Genomic DNA, 19,834 nt, shown 5'->3' on the forward strand with positions numbered 1-19,834 from the left:
TAGTCATTGTTCGATATGTCTTTATTCTCTAGGGTCCTTTACGACCGGACGTACATGACGAACGTGCGGGAAAGGATCTACCGAGGCAATTTTCACCTAAACTAAGGCTCACAATCAGTGGATAAAATGCCATGACCCTAGTATTCGGAAGGCTCCTCCTTTCAATTACCTGACACCCATTAAAATCCGTTATTAGCATGTTTGGGGGACCCCTTACGAGTCATCGTAAAGTTCACATTACAATTACGAGGTTCAAACGCAGCTTGACAACCTTCGTCTTTGCTAAGGGTTTTCCAAATTTTTTCACACGCAAACGAACTCAACTTAATTGTTTGGTCCACCCGGATAGCGCAGATGCAACCGACTGTCGTTGCTAGTCGTCACCGTTCTCTTGGACAGCTCATCGTCTTCTTGTCAGGCTTTCACTAATCGGTTCGGGATGAAAACCGTAAGCGTGTCCTCCAGATTCGTCACGATTTTATCCTCAAACTTCGTCTTAACTCGACGAATTCCGCTTACTCGATAATCAAAGTAGGCTTCAAGATCTGCAAGCTTCTTCAAAGGATGAAACGTCTCCAACCGTGCTACTTCGTTCAGTTTCGCAAAATCCGTGATTCCAAGGGTTGATATGTATTTGACCAAAGTCTCTTGTTAGACGATTCGGTTTGTACACGTCAATTATGCACTCACGTGCCACTACTCTGAATGCAGGAAATGGGGAGGGTTGAATGTTTCATTATATAATTAATTGATTGTAATAGATATGGGGAAAAGAATCTGAGGTCTGGAGGACGGGACTTGACAAAGAAGCTTGTTTTGAATTTAATCAATATCTGATTTCCTTCTCGACTTGTATGTATTTCAAAAATTGTAATAGGATATATTTTTTAAATTTCTCATCGAAGTACAAATTGAAATTGAAATTTCGAAAAATAGGATCGCTTCAATTTCGGGTAGATTGTGATATAAAAAAATAAAATAAAAATAAATAATCCAACTTCGGTATCTTGTCTGGTTTTTAGTAGCGAGTACCATTTGCATTCTAAACTCGATAAAATTTCTGACTCATAGGGATTATTGTTTGTCATCAAAGTATACTTGATACTGACGATAAATGATGAAAGATTCTTGAGTGAAAATAATCTTTATTTTTTCAATACTTATATAATTAGCAATTTTTTTTAAATGTCAAACCTTGAGCGAGGAAACATACGTGATATTGCATGAAAATAATTCATCAGTGATCAATATTTGGGGAAAATATGCTACAAGAATTAATGCACGTATCTTGTGCTAAGCAGGACAACATTGGAAAAATCGATCAGTGTATACTGCTTTTCGTACTTTCAATATTCCTACCAAATTTTTGAATCTCTAATTGTACTCGTTCCTGTACATCATTACCTATATTAATTCATGTATCTCATGACGATTTCAAAATTGAGACCATTTCGGATTAGCTGCATTAAAGGAGACTTCTCAACACCGACAGGTACGCCATCGAGGTTTTCATTACCTGTAAGAACAAACAAATTGTCGATTCGGCACGATAATAAAATTGTCAGCTTAGACTATAACATGTAGTATAATGGAGAACGAAAGAATGTCAATTTACCGTTAATACTATACCTTCGTTTATGGTATTTTAATATTTAGCAAATATTCGACACGCTTGATGCTTCGTTTTAGTATATAGGGCAGGGATGAGACTGCTTTTATGGGTCAGAAATTATCGTATCTGTCAAATTTAGGTACAGTAAACACAAATAGTGCAATCAACTGTTGAACTTCTTATGAATGAAATTCAAATAAATATACTCAAATATAACACAAATTGTTGTTGTAACCATTTTTAGCTGTACCGAATGATATTTCTTTGCATGAATAAAATATTTCTTCGACGAAATTTGACCGCCATGTCTAGTAAAGTCCATCTATAGACTATGCATTATAAATAAATCCTTTCGCGTTGATGTACAGGATGTAAAAAAATACACGTCACCGTTTTGCCATATGATTCGCTAACCTGACATCTGTGAGGATAACTTCGCAAAAATGACTTTGCCCCTGATATTATGGTTAAATATACAAAACATGTATTATTAATCGAATAAGTTCTTATTGAACAGACCACAAAAAAACCATGAATCGTAATCGAGTTCGTACCACCAAAAATTGTCCTTAAATTTAAAAAAAAGCCGAATTAATTGCAAAATTGAAAATCAATTCATCAATAACCGAACGAACGGATCACATTTTGCAGTATCAATAATCGATAACCTATTTGTTTATTTACTAGCCACTACATCTCAACTCAAAACGTAAAAAAAAAAAAAACTGCTACACTAATTAACGTTAAAATAACATCGATATTACCGTTTCGTTTAAGTGTGAATTATTCTTCAGAAAGATCATTCTTGTCCGCTAGTTTTATTTGCATCCAGCTCAATCACATGCAACTCGAATTACGTATAGGATATAATTTAGGAATGAAGGCTTCCAAAAGTTTATAATAAGACTGAATCTAGTCAAATTGAGTGTGTGTGAGTGTGTGTAAGCTCCTGAGCATTATCTGAGGTGATAAGATCTTGGGTGACAACAATCGCCATTGCATAAATGCACCAGCCGACACGCTCAGTAATCCTGGTTGTTGGTGAGTGTATTCCTTGGTAATGCTCGTTTTTTTAAACAAATAATAACAAAAAACATTTGTCTGCGATGCTAGGCCGCTTAAAGAGTGAACATCACAATTCAAAGGAAAATGTTGTGCAAAAATATGAAAAAATAAATAATTTAAACAAGGGTTGAGAATATAACCATCCTAATTATGAAGAAAATTAAAGTAAAATGCGACAGCTTAATGTCGGCGCCAACTGTCGGAGTGATTTAATTCAGATATTCGTTAATTGTGTTTTACTTGAATGATTTATTGAGTTCACGAGTGAATAATGTTTATAGAGATTTGTCGTGCAAGTCAGGCTGTCAGAGATATCGTTGGAAAAATTATTTTGCAAAGGCTAATAAATATTCGAATAAGAGAATTTGAATAGGTGCGAAACCGAATCAGCTAATAAGACTTAGCCGATTGTTTGGTACGACCGGATTAACGCTTCGGAAGAAGAACGTGGAATTAACGATCTTGGTTGAAACACCGGCGTTCATTTATACTTGCCAAGCGGCGTCCCTTTCTTTGTCCCATGCTATTTTAGCTCCGAATGTGCCAGTATCTGTAATTTTTTTTTTCTTATCGTTTGCGCAAATTTAGCTCTCTCAATAATCTCGGCTTATTTTATATTACGCTGCTTTCTCACGCTTTTTTAATCCAATTTGCTAATTTTATTTGATGTATCCGGGTCTACTTCTCGTATTTACACCTAAATAGTTTAAATCCAGTCTTATCTATTTAGTAATTATTGGTCAGCGTCGTTTTTGACTAGATCGTTTGGTAGTGTGTCGAATTGGTAATGTGTTATCAGTATAAGCAACCGACTAGACTGACTAGCTTAAGAACTCGTTTGTACATTTCAAATACGTTTCACAATATACAATAGATTCTGATTCCAAAAGTCTACCAATTGAAATTTGCGAATCGTCGGTATAAAACTAACCAGGATTCAGTTAATCAGAGCAGCAATTGATGAGAAGCGCATTCAGTTACGCTAGAAAATTATGTATCGAGGCAAACAATTATCCGATCGTGAGCTTCAGATGAAATAAAGTCTTACTACTAAATCGCACAGGCCATACGTCAAGAATTAAAAACATCCAGCGAACTCACATTTGCAAAACTGCCCATAGAAAATATGTAGAATTTTCCAGCCGTCAGTACGAGCGGCTTCTGAGACCTGGCCATGCATATGATTAGCATTTTGGCGTGAACCGATGACATGTCGTACCATCGACATGCGCTTAACGCGTCATGTACTTTAGTACTCTAGAATCAACAATAATCGAATAACATTTGCCAGTAAATAACGTTTCCATGATTAAATTAACGTAAATTGAACAAGTGTATTTCAACGTATCCACTCGATGCTTTAATAGTTGACTAGTTAATATTTTTCGAATACCTCTTGGACAAGACGTTCACCTACGAAGCAATAAACGAAGATGTAAAGTAACACACATAGGATGTACAAGGTAACGCTGAAGAAATCTGAATTTTGTTCTCCCTCAGCGTGCTATAAATCAAATTAGACATATGATGTGGTACATCTTTTTAATAAAATTTGTATCAAGCTTTAATGGTCGAACAGAAATTCGGTAGATGAGCACCGTATTACCGCTAAAGCGTAGTAGAACAGGATACATATGAGAATCATTCCTCCAAGAAGTTGACCGAATAAAATAACATTGTACACCTCCTCCAGAGTCTGTGTTATTCTAGAGTTTATTAATAGTTGATTTACGTACTTAGTTTTATCTGTAGGCTTGTCAACAGTTTTATCATTATTATTAGTAATTAAAATGATGAGAATAATATTTTGGATTCACGGTCAAAGAACTCACCGTATCAGTCGCACGTGTTTTTTGACAAGCGTTTTTATGGCCAGACCACACTCTTGACCATCGGTATTTATATCGTTGATTCGTTCCGCAAGGACGGACAGTTGTCCACACACGTGGACTGTCAAAGTGATGATAAGAGTATTGGGGCCAATGTATCCGAAAGACGCGATAAATACGAACGGAAGTTGAGCGGCGTATGTCAGTGAGTAAGATTCAATGTTTGACACGTCATAGAATATATACGTGTGGTATGGCAATTTTAACTCCATTGTTGAATTTCCTTTCACTGAGACAGCAATTGCATTTTACCGTCTGCGGTATAAATCTAGGGCATAATTCAGAGAAATGTGCTGTGACGTGCATTTCCGGCGGGTCTGGGAAAAATGTTTCACGGCACGGACTTGACCGGGATTCGAACCCGGGACCTTTCGCTTTCCGGGCGACTGCTTTGACCACTAATTTATCCCTGCCGCTGCGAAAACTCCTTTCCTCCATACCGGTACGGGGATTCGAACTTTATTGTCAAAAACTGTACCCAAACTTTAGCTCGAAATTCTCTATGTAACACGCGTATATCTATCAAAATAGTTAAAGTTGTTTTCTTATTCATTTTGATCACGACTATCCAAGGATTTTGACGTGTCTATACCAATATAAGTTACACACTGAGAGAAATGTTTAGTTCTGGTTACCGCTCAGTCCTTAACTATTTTCATTTTTTACCACAATCGAAAAATATAGTCCTAGGTATAAAGTAAAAATTAGTTATCCAGCTTTTACCGGAAAGTCTAGTATCCGTTGCTATTCTTTTTCGTTACGAACACTGTTACTATATTTTCTTGCGAGTATTGCGAAAATTTAATGCTTGTGCAACAATAAACTGACATCAAAGCCTTGCTTAACTAAAAAATTAGAGTAAACCGAACAAACTGATTTTGCGTTGTGATTACCAAGAAAGGATCGACAATAGCGCAAAATGGTTAGGCGTACCACGTTTTTCGTAATTTCAACAATATTCAAACAGTTTTTCTAACGATACGTGTTCTACTGAATTTTTCTAGTTACTATAACAAATGAAATTTTTCTCAGAGAAAGACGCGTTGAGAAAGTGACTTACTGGTTCCTAGCAGACCAACGAGAGGTGCCAGGTAATAAGTAACTGCCGTAGAGAGTGTCAACGTTACTGCTACTGCAACGAATACCCGGATCTTCTTATAGTTGTCTAGAAGGACTTTTTTTTCCAGAGTTGTTTTATAATTTATCTCGACAAAATCTTCGTTAACCGCCCGGATTACTTGTCCCAGTTGCCGGCTGTTAACACGTAGAAGAATCACTTGAACCAGGATCGTCGTGTACGTTATATTTTCGGATAGATTCGCCACGACGTGTTCAAAATTTTTGCCGAGTTTGTAAAGGTCTACGTATTCTAAAGTCACATGAGTCAGTAAACAAATTAGACTGAGGGTAAACCGCGTGTCGTTATGACTGAGTGGCCAAAGACCCAGCAAGGATAGAAGTTTTTCGTTCCATTCTAGAAGTTGAACCGCAGACGACATTTCCATCTAGAGAGAAAAGAGAGAGCCATCGACAAAAGAAACGTGAAAAATGACACTCGTCAATTTCTCAACAAAAACATCCTTCGTTACAATGAAACTGAAAAAAATCTTGTACCATTGTTTTTACGCCTGTGCCTAGAATTAAATTAAAATCTTTGATTTCCAAAAAAACAAAGTACCACAACTATCGGAGGATCGTCTAATGCGTGTTGCGTTAATCGAATGCTTACCTTAATCAGAGAATCGGCTTGATTTATTGTTACTCCTCTGAGAACAGCAATGAACTGACAAAACAAGTACGCTGCGCCTCAGAGGTAAACAATTGCAAAGCCCTGATAGGTCGATGCGAGCGAATCAAACAGTGAGATTCTAATCGATACGGCATTTCCGAATTAATGAACGTATCATGGATGCGCGTGATGCCTCGACTACGTGCACAGCAAGTTTCGCACACAGCTATTGTACCGCTTTCATTCGCTCACCCTCGGAAATAGCCCATATTTAATTCATGGCTGCAAGAACTCGAGCAGTTTTTGTATTTGTTGGCATCTGCATTTACGCCTAGACATGCTCAATAATTGACTCATCTCGTCGAAAAAATTATAAATCTGTCACATTGTAATACACACCTCAAGCCGCGTAATAACTTTAGCAATTTTGCGAGCACGAACGCTGCAATCTCCTGGCGTACAACAGCCAAATATTTTTTATGAGATGAATCGTTACAAACTGATTTTGCGTTGTGATTACCAAAAAAGGATCGACCATAGCGCAAAATGGTTACGCGTACCTCGTTTTTCGTAATTTCAACAATATTCGAACAGTTTCTCTAACGATACCTGTTTTACTGAATTTTTCTAGTTTCTGTAACGAATGAAGTTTTTCTCACACGTGTTGTTACGTTCACGGTTTTTTCAGAGCCTTGGCTCCTGCAGCCGCGCTACTGTGAGCTGATTGTCCTTCTAGTGAACGAATTTAAATTAATGAAAGATTGAATGAAACTCCTATTCAATATTTTCCCTATCCAATTAGCTGTTTCTGTTTGTCAAGCCGTGCGTCGGGTCATCGATCATGTTTCCTGGTATCGTTTGTGCTGAAGCACAATATCGGCTGGATATCACAATGTGCAAAAATCAAGTTGATCCGTTCATGAAATCGAGAAGTGTACATTTTATTTGCATTTTTAAAAACAAATTTTCATTCAAAAACTAGCAAACAACAATCGTTGGGATTTGTGGAGTTATATTTTATCATTCGGTATAATATATCCTAAAAAAACGAAGAAAATATAAGTTTGGACAGCTAACTCACGTATCATCCAGCTACGGCTTTTTATCGCATGTCGCATTCTTAACTGTATTGAACTTACATCGGATTCAACGTCAATTAACGGTGGCAGCTTCAAAATCAAAACTTACCTGGGTAACGTCAGACACGGTATTTCAATAACAATAAATTAGGTCCGATTTGAGGGTATAAAATTTTTGTCGTCCTGGGTAGTGATAAAATATAAATTTGACAAGTAGATACACACTTACATATTATGGTGGGTTCTACTCAGTTTTTTGCGGTGAAATCGATTAAATACGCACGTATTTTCCAAAAGATTAGGCAAATCGCAGGAAATAGAATAACTTTGAAATGCCGATAAGCCAATTCAAGGAGAAAATATGCAGTATGATAAAAACCAACAGAAACGAAAATAAACAACATTTTTTCGCCTCTTGAAAATACGCCATTTTTCTTCAGAAAAAGCAAATCTTAAATTGATCCACACCATGGAATAGCGATTTTCCAATTTTTTACACACTATTTGAGAAAACAAAAATCTGAAAAAATATTACTACAAAAAAACTTTTATTTTTCTTCATATGTTTTTGTTATAATTAAATTTTTATTTATTACATATTCATGATTGTACATTCTGACGCATTATTCATGAAAAACGTGGTCAGTAAAAATTTTTTTCGTAGCAATACTTTTTCAGATTTTTTTTTTTCTCAAATATTAGGTAAAAAATTAGAAAATAGTTATTCCATGGTGTACGATGGCTTGAAACGTTCGTAATTTGACAAACATTGATTTGAGATTTGATTTTTCCAAATAAAAGATGGCGTATTTTCAAGAGGCGAAAATATATTATTTTCGTTTCTGCTGGTTTTTATGATACGGCATAATTTTCCATTGAAACTACGTTCAAAATCAATACCTTTTCGCTCCTAATGTTTTTCTGAAATATCCATTTCTTCTATCAGAAACTTACAATTAGCCTTGAATATGAAATTTTTCAAATTGACCGAGAGTGATTCTGTCCAAACGTAGGTGGCAATAAAAAAATCCCTTTAGGAGTATATTTCCAAACTCAGAACCTTTTAGAAAAAAAAAGATATTACTCAAATTTCCTACCCCATCGGTTTGACTTGGTAGTTTCTTTGCGAAATGTCCCATATACTTATACTTATATACTTACTAACTAATCTATGAAAGTCGAAACGTTATTCGGACACTCTCAGAAAAATCAAGAAGCACAGAACGTAGACGGGACTGCGGAACAAACCTCAGCAAAACCAAGTAGCTCGATCGACAGAGGATACTACTAAATTTGTACCAAAACCTGAGAATAACTTAGAAACTAACTTACAGACTACTTTATGGGAAGGAAAATGAATTCCAACGAACGAAACAAGGTACAATTGAACGGAGAACGATGATTTATTTTCGTTTTCCGTTGAACGGGGTTACAGATTAATACCCCTCTTCGTAAACCTCCCACAGCCCCCTTGGAGAGTGCGACGCGGGGTGGGACCAATCCTGGACAGGGGACTCCTGGTCCCATCTTCCTTCAAGTAGCCACCTGATTCCAAAAAAGTCAATCCCTTCGTCGCCCTGCCCGACATAAATTTTGTCTTTGGGGCAAATAAGTTCCTGCGGAACAAAGACGGAATTTTAACTGAGATTATACACTCAAAAACCGATTGATAAACACCGTGGAAAACAATATCGTCAAAATTGTAACGAGAAACTGGCGTATAAATTTTGAAACATTGGTAGGAATTATCCATGTAGAACAGAGAAATGTCTAACACTTACCCTAAGGTCCCGGATGGTTAGAGACATAATTTGCGTCTTTCTTCCTCTTTAAAACTTGAAACGACTTTCACAAAGTGAGCTTCAAACCACAATCAGCAAATTCTCAACGTCGCAGCTTATACGGGCTGATCAGTGCCCGAAGACCCAACCCTCCAGACAATACCTACCAATGACTGACCTTTTCCTTACCACCTACACACGGTAACTCAACCCACAGTGACTGCAAAAATGGAAAGTTTTAGAAGTTGGCGGAATATTCCCGATGCTAGCGGCGTCAATGCCTGACGATGAGGTATTCCTTCAAGTTCCTCCACAGTCGTAACACGCCAAGGCCCAAGTTAAGCCGGGCATCCATAACAGAATTGATAATGGACTGATTTCACTCATTATTCGTTCCCTTCTCCGGAACAGAGTGCTCGGCTGGTAATTTGTCAAGAAAAAGTAAATTATCGATTCAGAAGATGTCAAATATACATGCATTTTATCTTTCTGCCTCCGTATCAGAATCTATCGTGACTCCGGTTAAAGTTTGGTTACGTTCCAGTACACAATGCGCCTTTTACGCTCTGTTGTGTATGCTACGAGTAGGTAAATACACACACGATACATACATTCAATGCAACACTACTCAGGCGGCACAGAGCCAGTATTGTCTGGACCAGCTCCAATAAAGGTTGACAGTTCAATAATACCAAACATTTATTCGTCACTTCCCGATTCCCGTACCGCTTAAATAATAAGAGAACGGGACAGAACACACTCCCTAATCCGTGATGATTTTCGTGAAGATAGAGTCGTTTTCACATTGGATCATGACAAGTGAGTCTTAATTACTTCCGTAACGGATGCTTCGAAATAGAATACCATGTAATAGGCTTTAGATATTAACATTCTTTCCCAGATTGATTCGACAATTGAAGCTTTTCCGAAGCTTTTCCGAATTGAAGCTTTACCACGATTTTTTCTTCTGCGTTTTCGCTGATCTTCATCTCTAAATCACCTATCCTTGGGATTGCTGCAAATAATACCTGGATGGGCGGGTGTACAGGTGACATCTTCATTCTAGAACAATGCATTTATATTTGACTGATTTAGACTTATCGATGGTTTCACTAGGATTTTAGTTCTACTTTGAAATCAACACGATTGAATAAAATGGCCTGCTTGATTACAATCGTCCTTATCTAGTCATAGATGAATATAATCAGCAGTTATTCCTTTAGGATTTTCGATCTGTTCGTGTCAATTATTTTTATTTTATTTCCAACTTGAATTTTGACAATATGTTTTTCTTATGTTTCTTGTATTTCGTACGGTCACGAATGTGGATCCACAAATTTTCCTTCGATTGGTTCTTTTTCCCGTTCTGCTAATGACAACATTTGAGGGTCTGTAGTTTTTCTTTTCGATTTCCTATTTTCAAGTTCTTCCATCTGTTTTCGAATTTCAGCCTGTTCTTTGAGGAATTCTTTTTCGCATTCTTCTAATAATATTTGAGGATCTTCAAGTGTTTCCGAATGTTGAATAAAACCGCTAGAACTTGGGTTCACACCTGATTCTACTCGCGTATTCATTGTTTCTTTACTTCGTTCGGTATTTTGCATTAACGTAGTATCAGTATGTGTCACCAATTCTTCAGTCTGTTCAGACGTACCTATTTCTACCCTAATGTCTGATTCTGTTTGTTTTTCTAATAATTTTTTCATCTTCCTGCGATTCTTTTAACTGTTTTTGTGTTTCAATACGGTCCTCCGATTCTTTTTCTAACTGTTGTTGCATTTCTACTTGTTTAGATAAAAATTCTTGTTCTAATTTTTTTCGTTTCCCAATTTCGTCTTCCTGTTTTTTAGTTAATTCTGCCTACCGTGAGTCTACTGCTTCAGCTTTTCGTACCCTATTTTGCAAGGCGGTAATTTTATCGGCGTATGCAGCTTCCGTTTCATTAAATTGTCTTGATATTTTTGCTATTTGTTCGCCTTCCAAATCAGGTAACTGTTTTGCTTTATTTAATTTCCCTGCATATGTTAACAATTCTGCCTCTTTAAGAGGAGTAACCTTTCCGTATTCATTGTCTTTTCCCTTTCGCGTGATCGGCTTGCCGTCACCAATGAGTTTTAACACTCATAAAATGAAAAAGGAAAAGTTGAAACCGCAATCGATAGTATATTAATAAAAAAAAATAAAAAATTCCACTTTTTAGCTAAATTCGATCAACACCGCTGTTACCAGTGTTATGGGACGGGTTGAGTCTGACCGTTAATTATGCACGAAAGCCTAAACTCAGCACATAGATTTATTGGATAGCGAATAATATGTTAGACGATTATCTGTGGGGAAAGCTAATTGTAAGTTTAGAAGCGAAAAGGTGTCACTTACCTTTCGTTGTCTTTTGCTTATTTATTTATTAGGTTTTAATAGTTGGTTGGACGAATTATTTGTCCAGTCGGATTAAGGTAAACGCATCGATGAGTAACGTTTATTGAATGAATGCGTTTGAACTAAATCCACGATAACAAAAGGTCAATTAAAGAACTTGGTTTGATGTAGGAATTTAAAATTTAACACTGAGGGTTCGAACAGAGAAAACTTTCTGGGTTTCACAACAGAAGGAGAAAAGAAAAGAACGAACCGCGCAAGCGGTTGATGGAAATAGAATAAAATTGCATGATAAAAAAAATACATGAAATGATCTAGAATGCTTAATATCTACGGAAAGAGGCCGCCGAGGACGTGACAATCTCACCGATTTGCGTTTTAAACATCCGTTTAGAAAGTCCTTTTATCGCGCACGTATAAACGAGGGGATAGGATCAGAAACATCAAAATCGCGTAGAAGTAAAGTTCTATTTATTTTTTTCTCAGTATCTTCCATCTAACATGTAATTTACTTGAAGTTTCCTAATACAAACGTATAATTATTATTCACAAGATTCTGTGCGCGCATTATCAGTATTCTGTAAAATACTTCGTGATTTACTAATGAATTTTGCTAAAACGGACGTCCAGCTTTGTTGTAATAATAGTTTAAACATTGCGAGTACGTCTTGTAAACGAAATTTTGCGTCACAGCACCGCGTTAGATTCGAACTAGTGAGTCGTCCAAAGTGATCTTTCATCCGATTCTCAATTCAGTCTATCGTTAAAAAATTCTAGATATCGGTAATCGTTGTTCAATAGATATTTCCTCGGTTCCATTGCGTTTCTCAAACCAAGCGTTATATCCTAAGCTAGAGTCACTTCGAATCGTGAGGTATGCGCTCATTAATGATCACAAAAGGCTTCTCAACACCGAAAGGTAAGCCATGGAAGTTCTTAATATCTGTAAAAAAAAAAAAAAAAATGTAACTCGTCCAAGAAATTACCATTTATATTTTCGACAGCATAATCTGCTGTAGATTATGCAACCGCTAAAAAGTAATCATGTAAACTCACAGCGGTAAAGTTCCTCATAGAAAATATGTAAAATTTTCCAGCCGTCAGTATGAGCGGCTGCTGAGCTCTCCCCATGCAAATGATGATCATTTTCTCATATTTCAGTGGCATCCCGTGCCAAGCACACTGAGTGAGGGCATGATGTACTTTCGTACTCTGAAAGTAGCGTTAAATTAAATCAAACTCGCCGATCGGCGTATATATGAATTCTTATTGTACCAAGTGTTTTTTCCAAGTATGGTTGGACTCACCTCTTGAATAAGGCTCTCGCCGATGAAACAGTAGACGTAGATCAAAAGCAAGACGCTGAGGACGTACAACGAGAAAGTAAGGAAGTCAGCTTTTTGTCCTGTTCCAGTATTCTGTGTAAAAAATATTTTTACAGGGTTTAAATTTTACTTCCGTTATATCTTGAACCCTCAGATTTCAACACGAACATGTAATGCGTATGTGTCACTCCGCCAAATAAAATCATTTTTGCGGGGCGACCGCCGCGGAATTTTTTCGAACTTCGAAAATATATTCTCTACGTTGTAAAAAAAATTTCCCGAAAGCTTAGGCACTTATTTTGCAGCCATTTTGATGTTGTGATTATTTGAATTTTTAATTTTTAATACAAATTTTGAAAAAGTTGTAGCTATTTAAAAAAACAAGCCATTTTTTTCAAAAAATCACGACTTTCCTTTGGTTGGGTAAAAAAGAATTTGAAAAAATTCTGAAAAACGTTTTTCCTAGGCTAGAAAAGGATAAAAAAAAAAGAAACTTTGAAAAGTGGTCGATTTGGCGTGGAATGCCCCAGATACTTTACCGCCAAGACATTGTAAGTCAGGATGCAAATGAGAACCGTTCCTCCGATGAGTTGTACCAACAAGATGACGTTGTAGGACTCCTCCAAATCTTTCGCCATCCTGAATATCATTATTTGTAAAATATTTCTCGGACAATCTTTATCAGAGACAAATTGAATTTCCAAACTGAGTTGGTATTCCGTCGCGAATGGCGTTGAAAATACCCACCGTATCAGTCTGACGTGCTTCCGGACGCACTTTTCTATCGCTAGGCCGCATTCTCGATAATCAGTGCTCATGTTGCCGATGCGTTCCCCCAGGACGGCCAATTGGCCACAAACGTGAAGCATCAAAGTTACGATTAAACAATCGGGACCAGTGTGGCCAAAGGACCCGATGAAAACAAATGGAAGCTGAGCGGCGTACGTCAGTGCGTAAGAGTGAAGTTGCGACACGTCGTGAAACATCCGCATGTGATACGGCAAATTCCATTTCACGGTCTCATTTCTATTCTCTGTGAAACAATTGTTATTCTATATAACGTGAACGGAAAGTAATTACACGTTTTATAAAACGTTTTCGAACCGAACGGGTTTTCAGAAGGTTCGAACAAGTTCTGAACGGTAAGTTGAAATTTTTTTCACTGTCAGACTCCTATCAATAATAATACCACGAATAAACGGTAAACTAGAAAAGCATTTGCAAAATCGATCTCTTTCGTAGGATATCGTTGTTCTAATAAATATATGGCAAAATTCTAGTTATCTGTAATTATCTACCCAAAAATATCGAATTTAAACTCGGATAATTATCGTCGAAGAGTACGAATTACTACGAAAAATGATGATGTTCGACAATTTTTTACGACGCGTTTTACTCTTTGTTGCGTACCGATTGATCAGAGTCGTTGCATCAAATTGCTGTAACGTTTGCAATAAACATCTCATGACACCTCTGATATATTAGCGCGAAAATATTGTCTTGAACATTGAATTGAAGGTCAAGATTGATAAGATTGGAGGATTTCGATTTCACTTTACCGTTGAATTTTGTACTCTTGATAGAAAAAAAAAAAAAAGAAAATGTGGATCGCGAGTATTTGTCGATCATGGATCAGTGAGAAATACATTTAACAAAACTTACTCATTCCCGGTACACTAGCGAGTGGTGCCACGTACATAGTGATGGCGGTAGAAAGTACCATTGGGACTGCTGTTAGAAAAAATATCCTGGATTGTTTGTAGTAAGCTAAGAATACTTTTCTTTCTTCGCAACTTTCATAATTTTCCTCGTGAAAGTCCTCGCGCACCGTAACGATCACTTCTTTGAGTTGTCGACAGTTCAAACGTAGTAACATTACTTGGAACACAATTGTTGTGAACGTAATGTTTTGCGTGAGATTCGCAACGATATGCTCAAACGTGTTGGTGGATTGGAAAAGATCCGCGTATTCCAAAGCCAACTGGATTGCCATATAACCGAAACTCAGGGTAAACCTTAGGTTGTTTGGATCGCTAGGCCAGATCCCTAGTAGCGTTAAGATTCTGTTGTTCCAGTCAAGGACTTGAACAGCTTTTGCTATTCCCACCTAGAAATGGATGAAAAGAAAACAGTAATCTCCGAAAGATTCACGACAGGAGGAAATTGTGTCCGTTAAGATTGACCAAAACTTTTTCAGATACTTCAAATTTTATGCAACCGTATACAAGATTCTGGAAGAAATTGGACGTTCATCCACAGTACACATCAATGGAACGTTTTGATCGAATCTTTCACGATTCACCTATAATTTCAAAGTTCTAATAATCGGGTTTAACCTGATTCATCGAGGTAGCTGGATCCATGATGTACGGTCCAAGACTCACAATAAACTGATGAAGGGAGTGCCTTCTGCTCCGTAGTAAACATTGGCAATGCTCTGATTGGCCGGCGTGAGCCAATCACAATGGAAAGTTTTAATCGATACGGTATTTTCAAATTAATGGACATATTACAGATGCTTACGATACCTCGACCATCCATTAAACTGCCAGTGTGCATACTTATTACCATGGTCTGTTTGACCATCCGTTGTGATCAACGTATAATTAATTCACGGCTAAAAAAACTGGTACACGTTTTTGCATTTGCCTTTACACTCGTATCTTGATATTCCAGGGAGAAAAACTTTTGTCGAATTGGTTTAAGAACACCATTGAAGAATATCAAAAATCTTAAAGTCTCAAAGATAACCCGAAGAGCTTGCATACTTTAGATACAAGAGATCCAACACTAAACACGTAGTAATTAAATTGGATATTTCCAAATGTATTTTCAAGTCCGTACGAGTTCGTTAAAGTTCTACTGCAAACAACTGAAGATTGCATGAATTTTTCTCGAACGGAGAAAAACAAAGGCTACATCCATACGGGAAGCGATAAATTTGAAAAAAATGTGGATGATTTTCAATTATCAATAAGAATAAGTTTCTGATTTTAAACCAAATCGTATGAAACTATACGCGGAATCACACGAAATACTGACCAATCAAAAACGGATACCCCTTGCATCAAGATTCGCGTGCGTTTTGGAATTAGTTGTTATTGTAGTAACAATGTCCCGTGAATCACTGGTGAGGTATCGACGATGCCAGTTATCAAGTTCTGTACCGTGTTCAAATCTGAGATGTCAAATCGAACAAACAATCTCTCTGCATTGCAACGGTGTGGTTGCCGATTGTAATCTCAAAGAATTCTTGTTGTCAGTGTGTCGCGTTTACCAAACCCCCGATGATCACTGGTAAGGTTGTATTAACGATAGGGAGCGGCTGGGTATAATTCGGTTCTAGTACAAGAGAACTTGACCATCGGTACCAATTAAATTGCAATAAAAAAATACGGTACGATAACCGGACGTGGATTACAATTCTACCGATTGTGAGAGGACATCAGAAGGTATACCAGCCTTTAAAGATCGCTAAGTATGGCATGGTTTTCAATCTTCCTTGAATCAGTTGGTCAATATTATTAGTGTTGCGTTAACACGATCTAAAAGCCAAGAGTTGACGAGGAATATTGCAGTTAAAGATTTGCCAAGAAGTACCTCGAACTTACCAACAAAGTTTCATTAAAACTGCTGAATGCCCAGGTATAAATCTAGGCGTTCAAGAAGGTTTTTAAGGATTAGAAATTGAGAGACTCGGTTAGTCTCGCACCAAGGATATTGAGAAAAGAAGGCGATGAATAAAAAAAATTACACGTGAGCTGATGCAGTCTCTTTACCACGAAGAGAAGCCCTTCCCTTTCTCGATTAACTGCAACATCCCAGAGTCTTATTCAAAATGTAAGTCTCGTCTGGCTTTGAGATTAGATGGATAACATACGCTCGAAAGTTGTACGACTATAAAGATAACACAGAGAGGACGGTAAGAAGTTGACGGAGACGGGAACCAAAACGCACGTCGATCCTTCCTATATTTGATCGATAACGTGGTCATGCGGTCGCCGATCGTGCCGATCAAGGCAACCGGGGTATGACTTTTATGACATTAGAGCGGAATATAATTAGGGTATTTGAAGAAGAGGGAACGACCCTAACTATTCTTCTCTATTTCTCTCTCTCTCTCTTGCCTCAAGACTTGGGATCAGATTGAGGCATAAATAAACATTATTTATATTCATCTATTTCTTTTGTAACGGTGTCAGCACGGTGCACAGAGGGCGCCATAATTTTATGGGTATGCATATGATTGAAATTCGTAAATAATTCGTCAGCTGCGTGATACGTGATACGATTGAACTGACGGAAAGAAAATTACAGCCTGTGTTGAATATTTTTTAAAAGTAGGAAATTATCGTTAATCGCTCAACATAATTCACATGAATTTTCATCTGCGATGCATAAATCTCGCGGTGTAAAAATTTTTTTAACAACGATGCTTCCATTTTCAGGTTATGAAGTTCTACACTGTTGAAATAATCGTGATAATCAATAAGAAAGCATTGGAACGTGCTCTGAAACGTACGTATAAGAAATTTATGAGTTATGTTTTATACGGAAGAAAATTTGGCAATAAGATAAGCTTATTTTAGCGAAAAAAATATATACTAAGCAGTAAGGATTTTTATTTCAGTGTTGTTTTTTTTTTTTTTTGCAAGGATATTGTTGCTGGTACTTCGTCCAAAATACATTGTCATTTTTTTGGTTTCTAAATTACAGAGTAAATTTTTGTTCGTGGTTCCCACTTTCGTTGCCTGAGGGTCTACATTTTTTGCTGGAATACGATGAGAACAACTGGAATTTAATTTGCAATACCCTGTGAAACTCGCGAATTCTCTAAAATACTCTGAAAAATTTCACCGAATTCAGACTTCACAGAATCTCAATGGAACTTTGCAGAGCAACGGTGAATTCAAAGCGTTAAAAAGAAAATCGTTATTTTTCTAAAGTATTTATTGCGTTATAATATTGTTCGTAAAATAAGCAGTCCGCGTCTGATCCAATAAGTTTTAGTTCCAAAGTTTAAATTGAGTAGAAGAAACACTTGAAATGCGCGTGCGAAATAAATTTCAAAAGAATTTCCAAGCGTATTGTATTGGATTTTATGAACGTTTTGCACAATCTCGATATTTCAATTTGTAAAATAATGTGTCGCACGATGGGTCGAATTGTTTTTACCACCCTTGATAGCAGTAATTTCATACGCGATAGTGCGTTACCTCAAATTGGATATCTTGCACCTCGATTCGGCATGTTGGAATTATCAACCGATACGGAATGTGAAGCAACCGAATGACGGAAAGTTTGCTCGATTTTACTTTCGAATTAATGAACAAATTCGTTATGAGCATGATACCTTCGCCGCGTATTAGGGTGCATAGTAAATTGCTAAATTACGTCGAGGTACCACCCTTGATCATATGGTAAAATAATATCCATAGGAGTATGATGATCGATCGCCACTTGCTGTCTTGCTGCTACGAGCATTTATCTCTACATGAATGTTTTTGATTTCGTATCTAGATTTTCTTCACCTTAATATTCTCAGCTGTGTCGGTCTGGTATTTGTAGAAAAAAAATCCATTATAAAAATTTCATAAGGGTGCAAAATTTAAAGAAACATGAATTTGATTTCCTATGTGCCTGTATTAATGACAATCATTTCACGTGAGAAAAAATTCTACGTAAAACCATCTAAGACAGGTATCTACGTATTACGAATCTCTCGTTCTTTAACTGAAAATTCTGCAGTTGGTCAACTATTGACTTCGCAACAAAAGCTCAAACGAGGTATTCATAAAAAATTTAATTTCGGTGACGATGTGTCGTGACAATTTAAAAAGACTGACATTATCACATCCTCGATGCTCTCTGTCTCTAGATATTAGGTGCATTCCAAATTATTTCATACCTATTCTTGATATTACGCGATTTTGTTTCATTTTCTTCAACCGCTTGCGCGGCTGGTCTTCTTTTATCTTTTCTCTTATAGAACAAAATAATTTTAATAATAATGAAGGAGAAAAATATTATCTATACATTGTATACTTGAAACCTTCTCATTGGCCTAATTTCCGTAAAAATGAAAGGAACCAATCAGGAAGTGCGATATAAACAAAAACTAGAACAGTTTAACAAAAAATCTTCTGAATAGAGCAGTTCATAAAAAATCTCTTAACAAGATAGTTCGAAATCATCTCTTGAACGAAAAAGTTCTTCTTCAACTTTCGATCAGAGTAGTTGACGGAAATTCTAAGATCTTGACGAATTGAACACTCTAAACAAATTCCGTGCTTCGAATACCATTGTCTAATATTATTTTTCCATAACAATTATCTAATACGATTGAATAATATTATTTTCATAACGACATTCAGACGTTATAATTTCAATTTAGTCAAAACTGAGTTTGGCCTAATAATTGCGTTTAATTGTAACTCAATTTAATTAACAACCTTTCAACGTGCGTAAATCTACCTGGCAAATCTATTAAACTATCTCCGTATCCATTTTAATATATACACCGGCGCCCGTTTGGCATTGGTAAACTATCCTTCTTTCTCTTGAAAACACTTTCACAAAAACCTTGAGCTGCCGTAACTAAAGCAATCGTACATAAACAGCGTTAATTCATATCATAAACGGTCATCGTCGAGCACGCAGATCCGCCCATAGCCCGAATAATCAAAATCGACTGAAGGTAAGCAACAACTTTTATTTCACAAGCTCATCTGCTCTCGATACGAGCTAAAGAGGAAAACTCCGCATTCATCCAAGGTAAACCGTGTCCAAGAACTTTGTCTTAGTACGAGCCTCAAGTTATTATGGCGGGTTAGTTTTGTCTTAAATAAATAATAGTTAGCGTCAATCCAGCCCGTAACAAAATCTTCCTCGTGTTAATCGAATGGAAAAACTTCGAGATCCAAGAGCGACCGTTTAAAATTTGATGATTCTATTCTTGGTACATGCAACAAGTTTTTC

General features: G+C 36.8%; 1 protein-coding gene across 1 annotated transcript; it reads right to left on the reverse strand.

Moving 5' to 3' along the window:
• Positions 1-1,199: 1,199 nt before the first annotated feature.
• Positions 1,200-15,230, reverse strand: LOC124178280. The gene is made up of 16 exons (XM_046561516.1): positions 15,193-15,230; positions 14,519-14,963; positions 13,604-13,889; positions 13,396-13,495; positions 12,839-12,949; positions 12,588-12,743; positions 12,428-12,474; positions 10,109-10,217; positions 8,818-8,990; positions 6,296-6,332; positions 5,627-6,071; positions 4,510-4,795; positions 4,284-4,383; positions 4,071-4,181; positions 3,779-3,934; positions 1,200-1,516 (listed from the first exon to the last, which is right to left on the reverse strand). The coding sequence occupies exons 1-16, from the start codon at positions 15,217-15,219 to the stop codon at positions 1,466-1,468; spliced, it is 2,640 nt and encodes an 879-aa protein (XP_046417472.1). The 5' UTR covers positions 15,220-15,230; the 3' UTR covers positions 1,200-1,465.
• Positions 15,231-19,834: the final 4,604 nt, after the last annotated feature.

Source organism: Neodiprion fabricii, chromosome 3 (assembly GCF_021155785.1).
Source record: "Neodiprion fabricii isolate iyNeoFabr1 chromosome 3, iyNeoFabr1.1, whole genome shotgun sequence".
Lineage (NCBI taxonomy): Eukaryota > Metazoa > Arthropoda > Insecta > Hymenoptera > Diprionidae > Neodiprion > Neodiprion fabricii.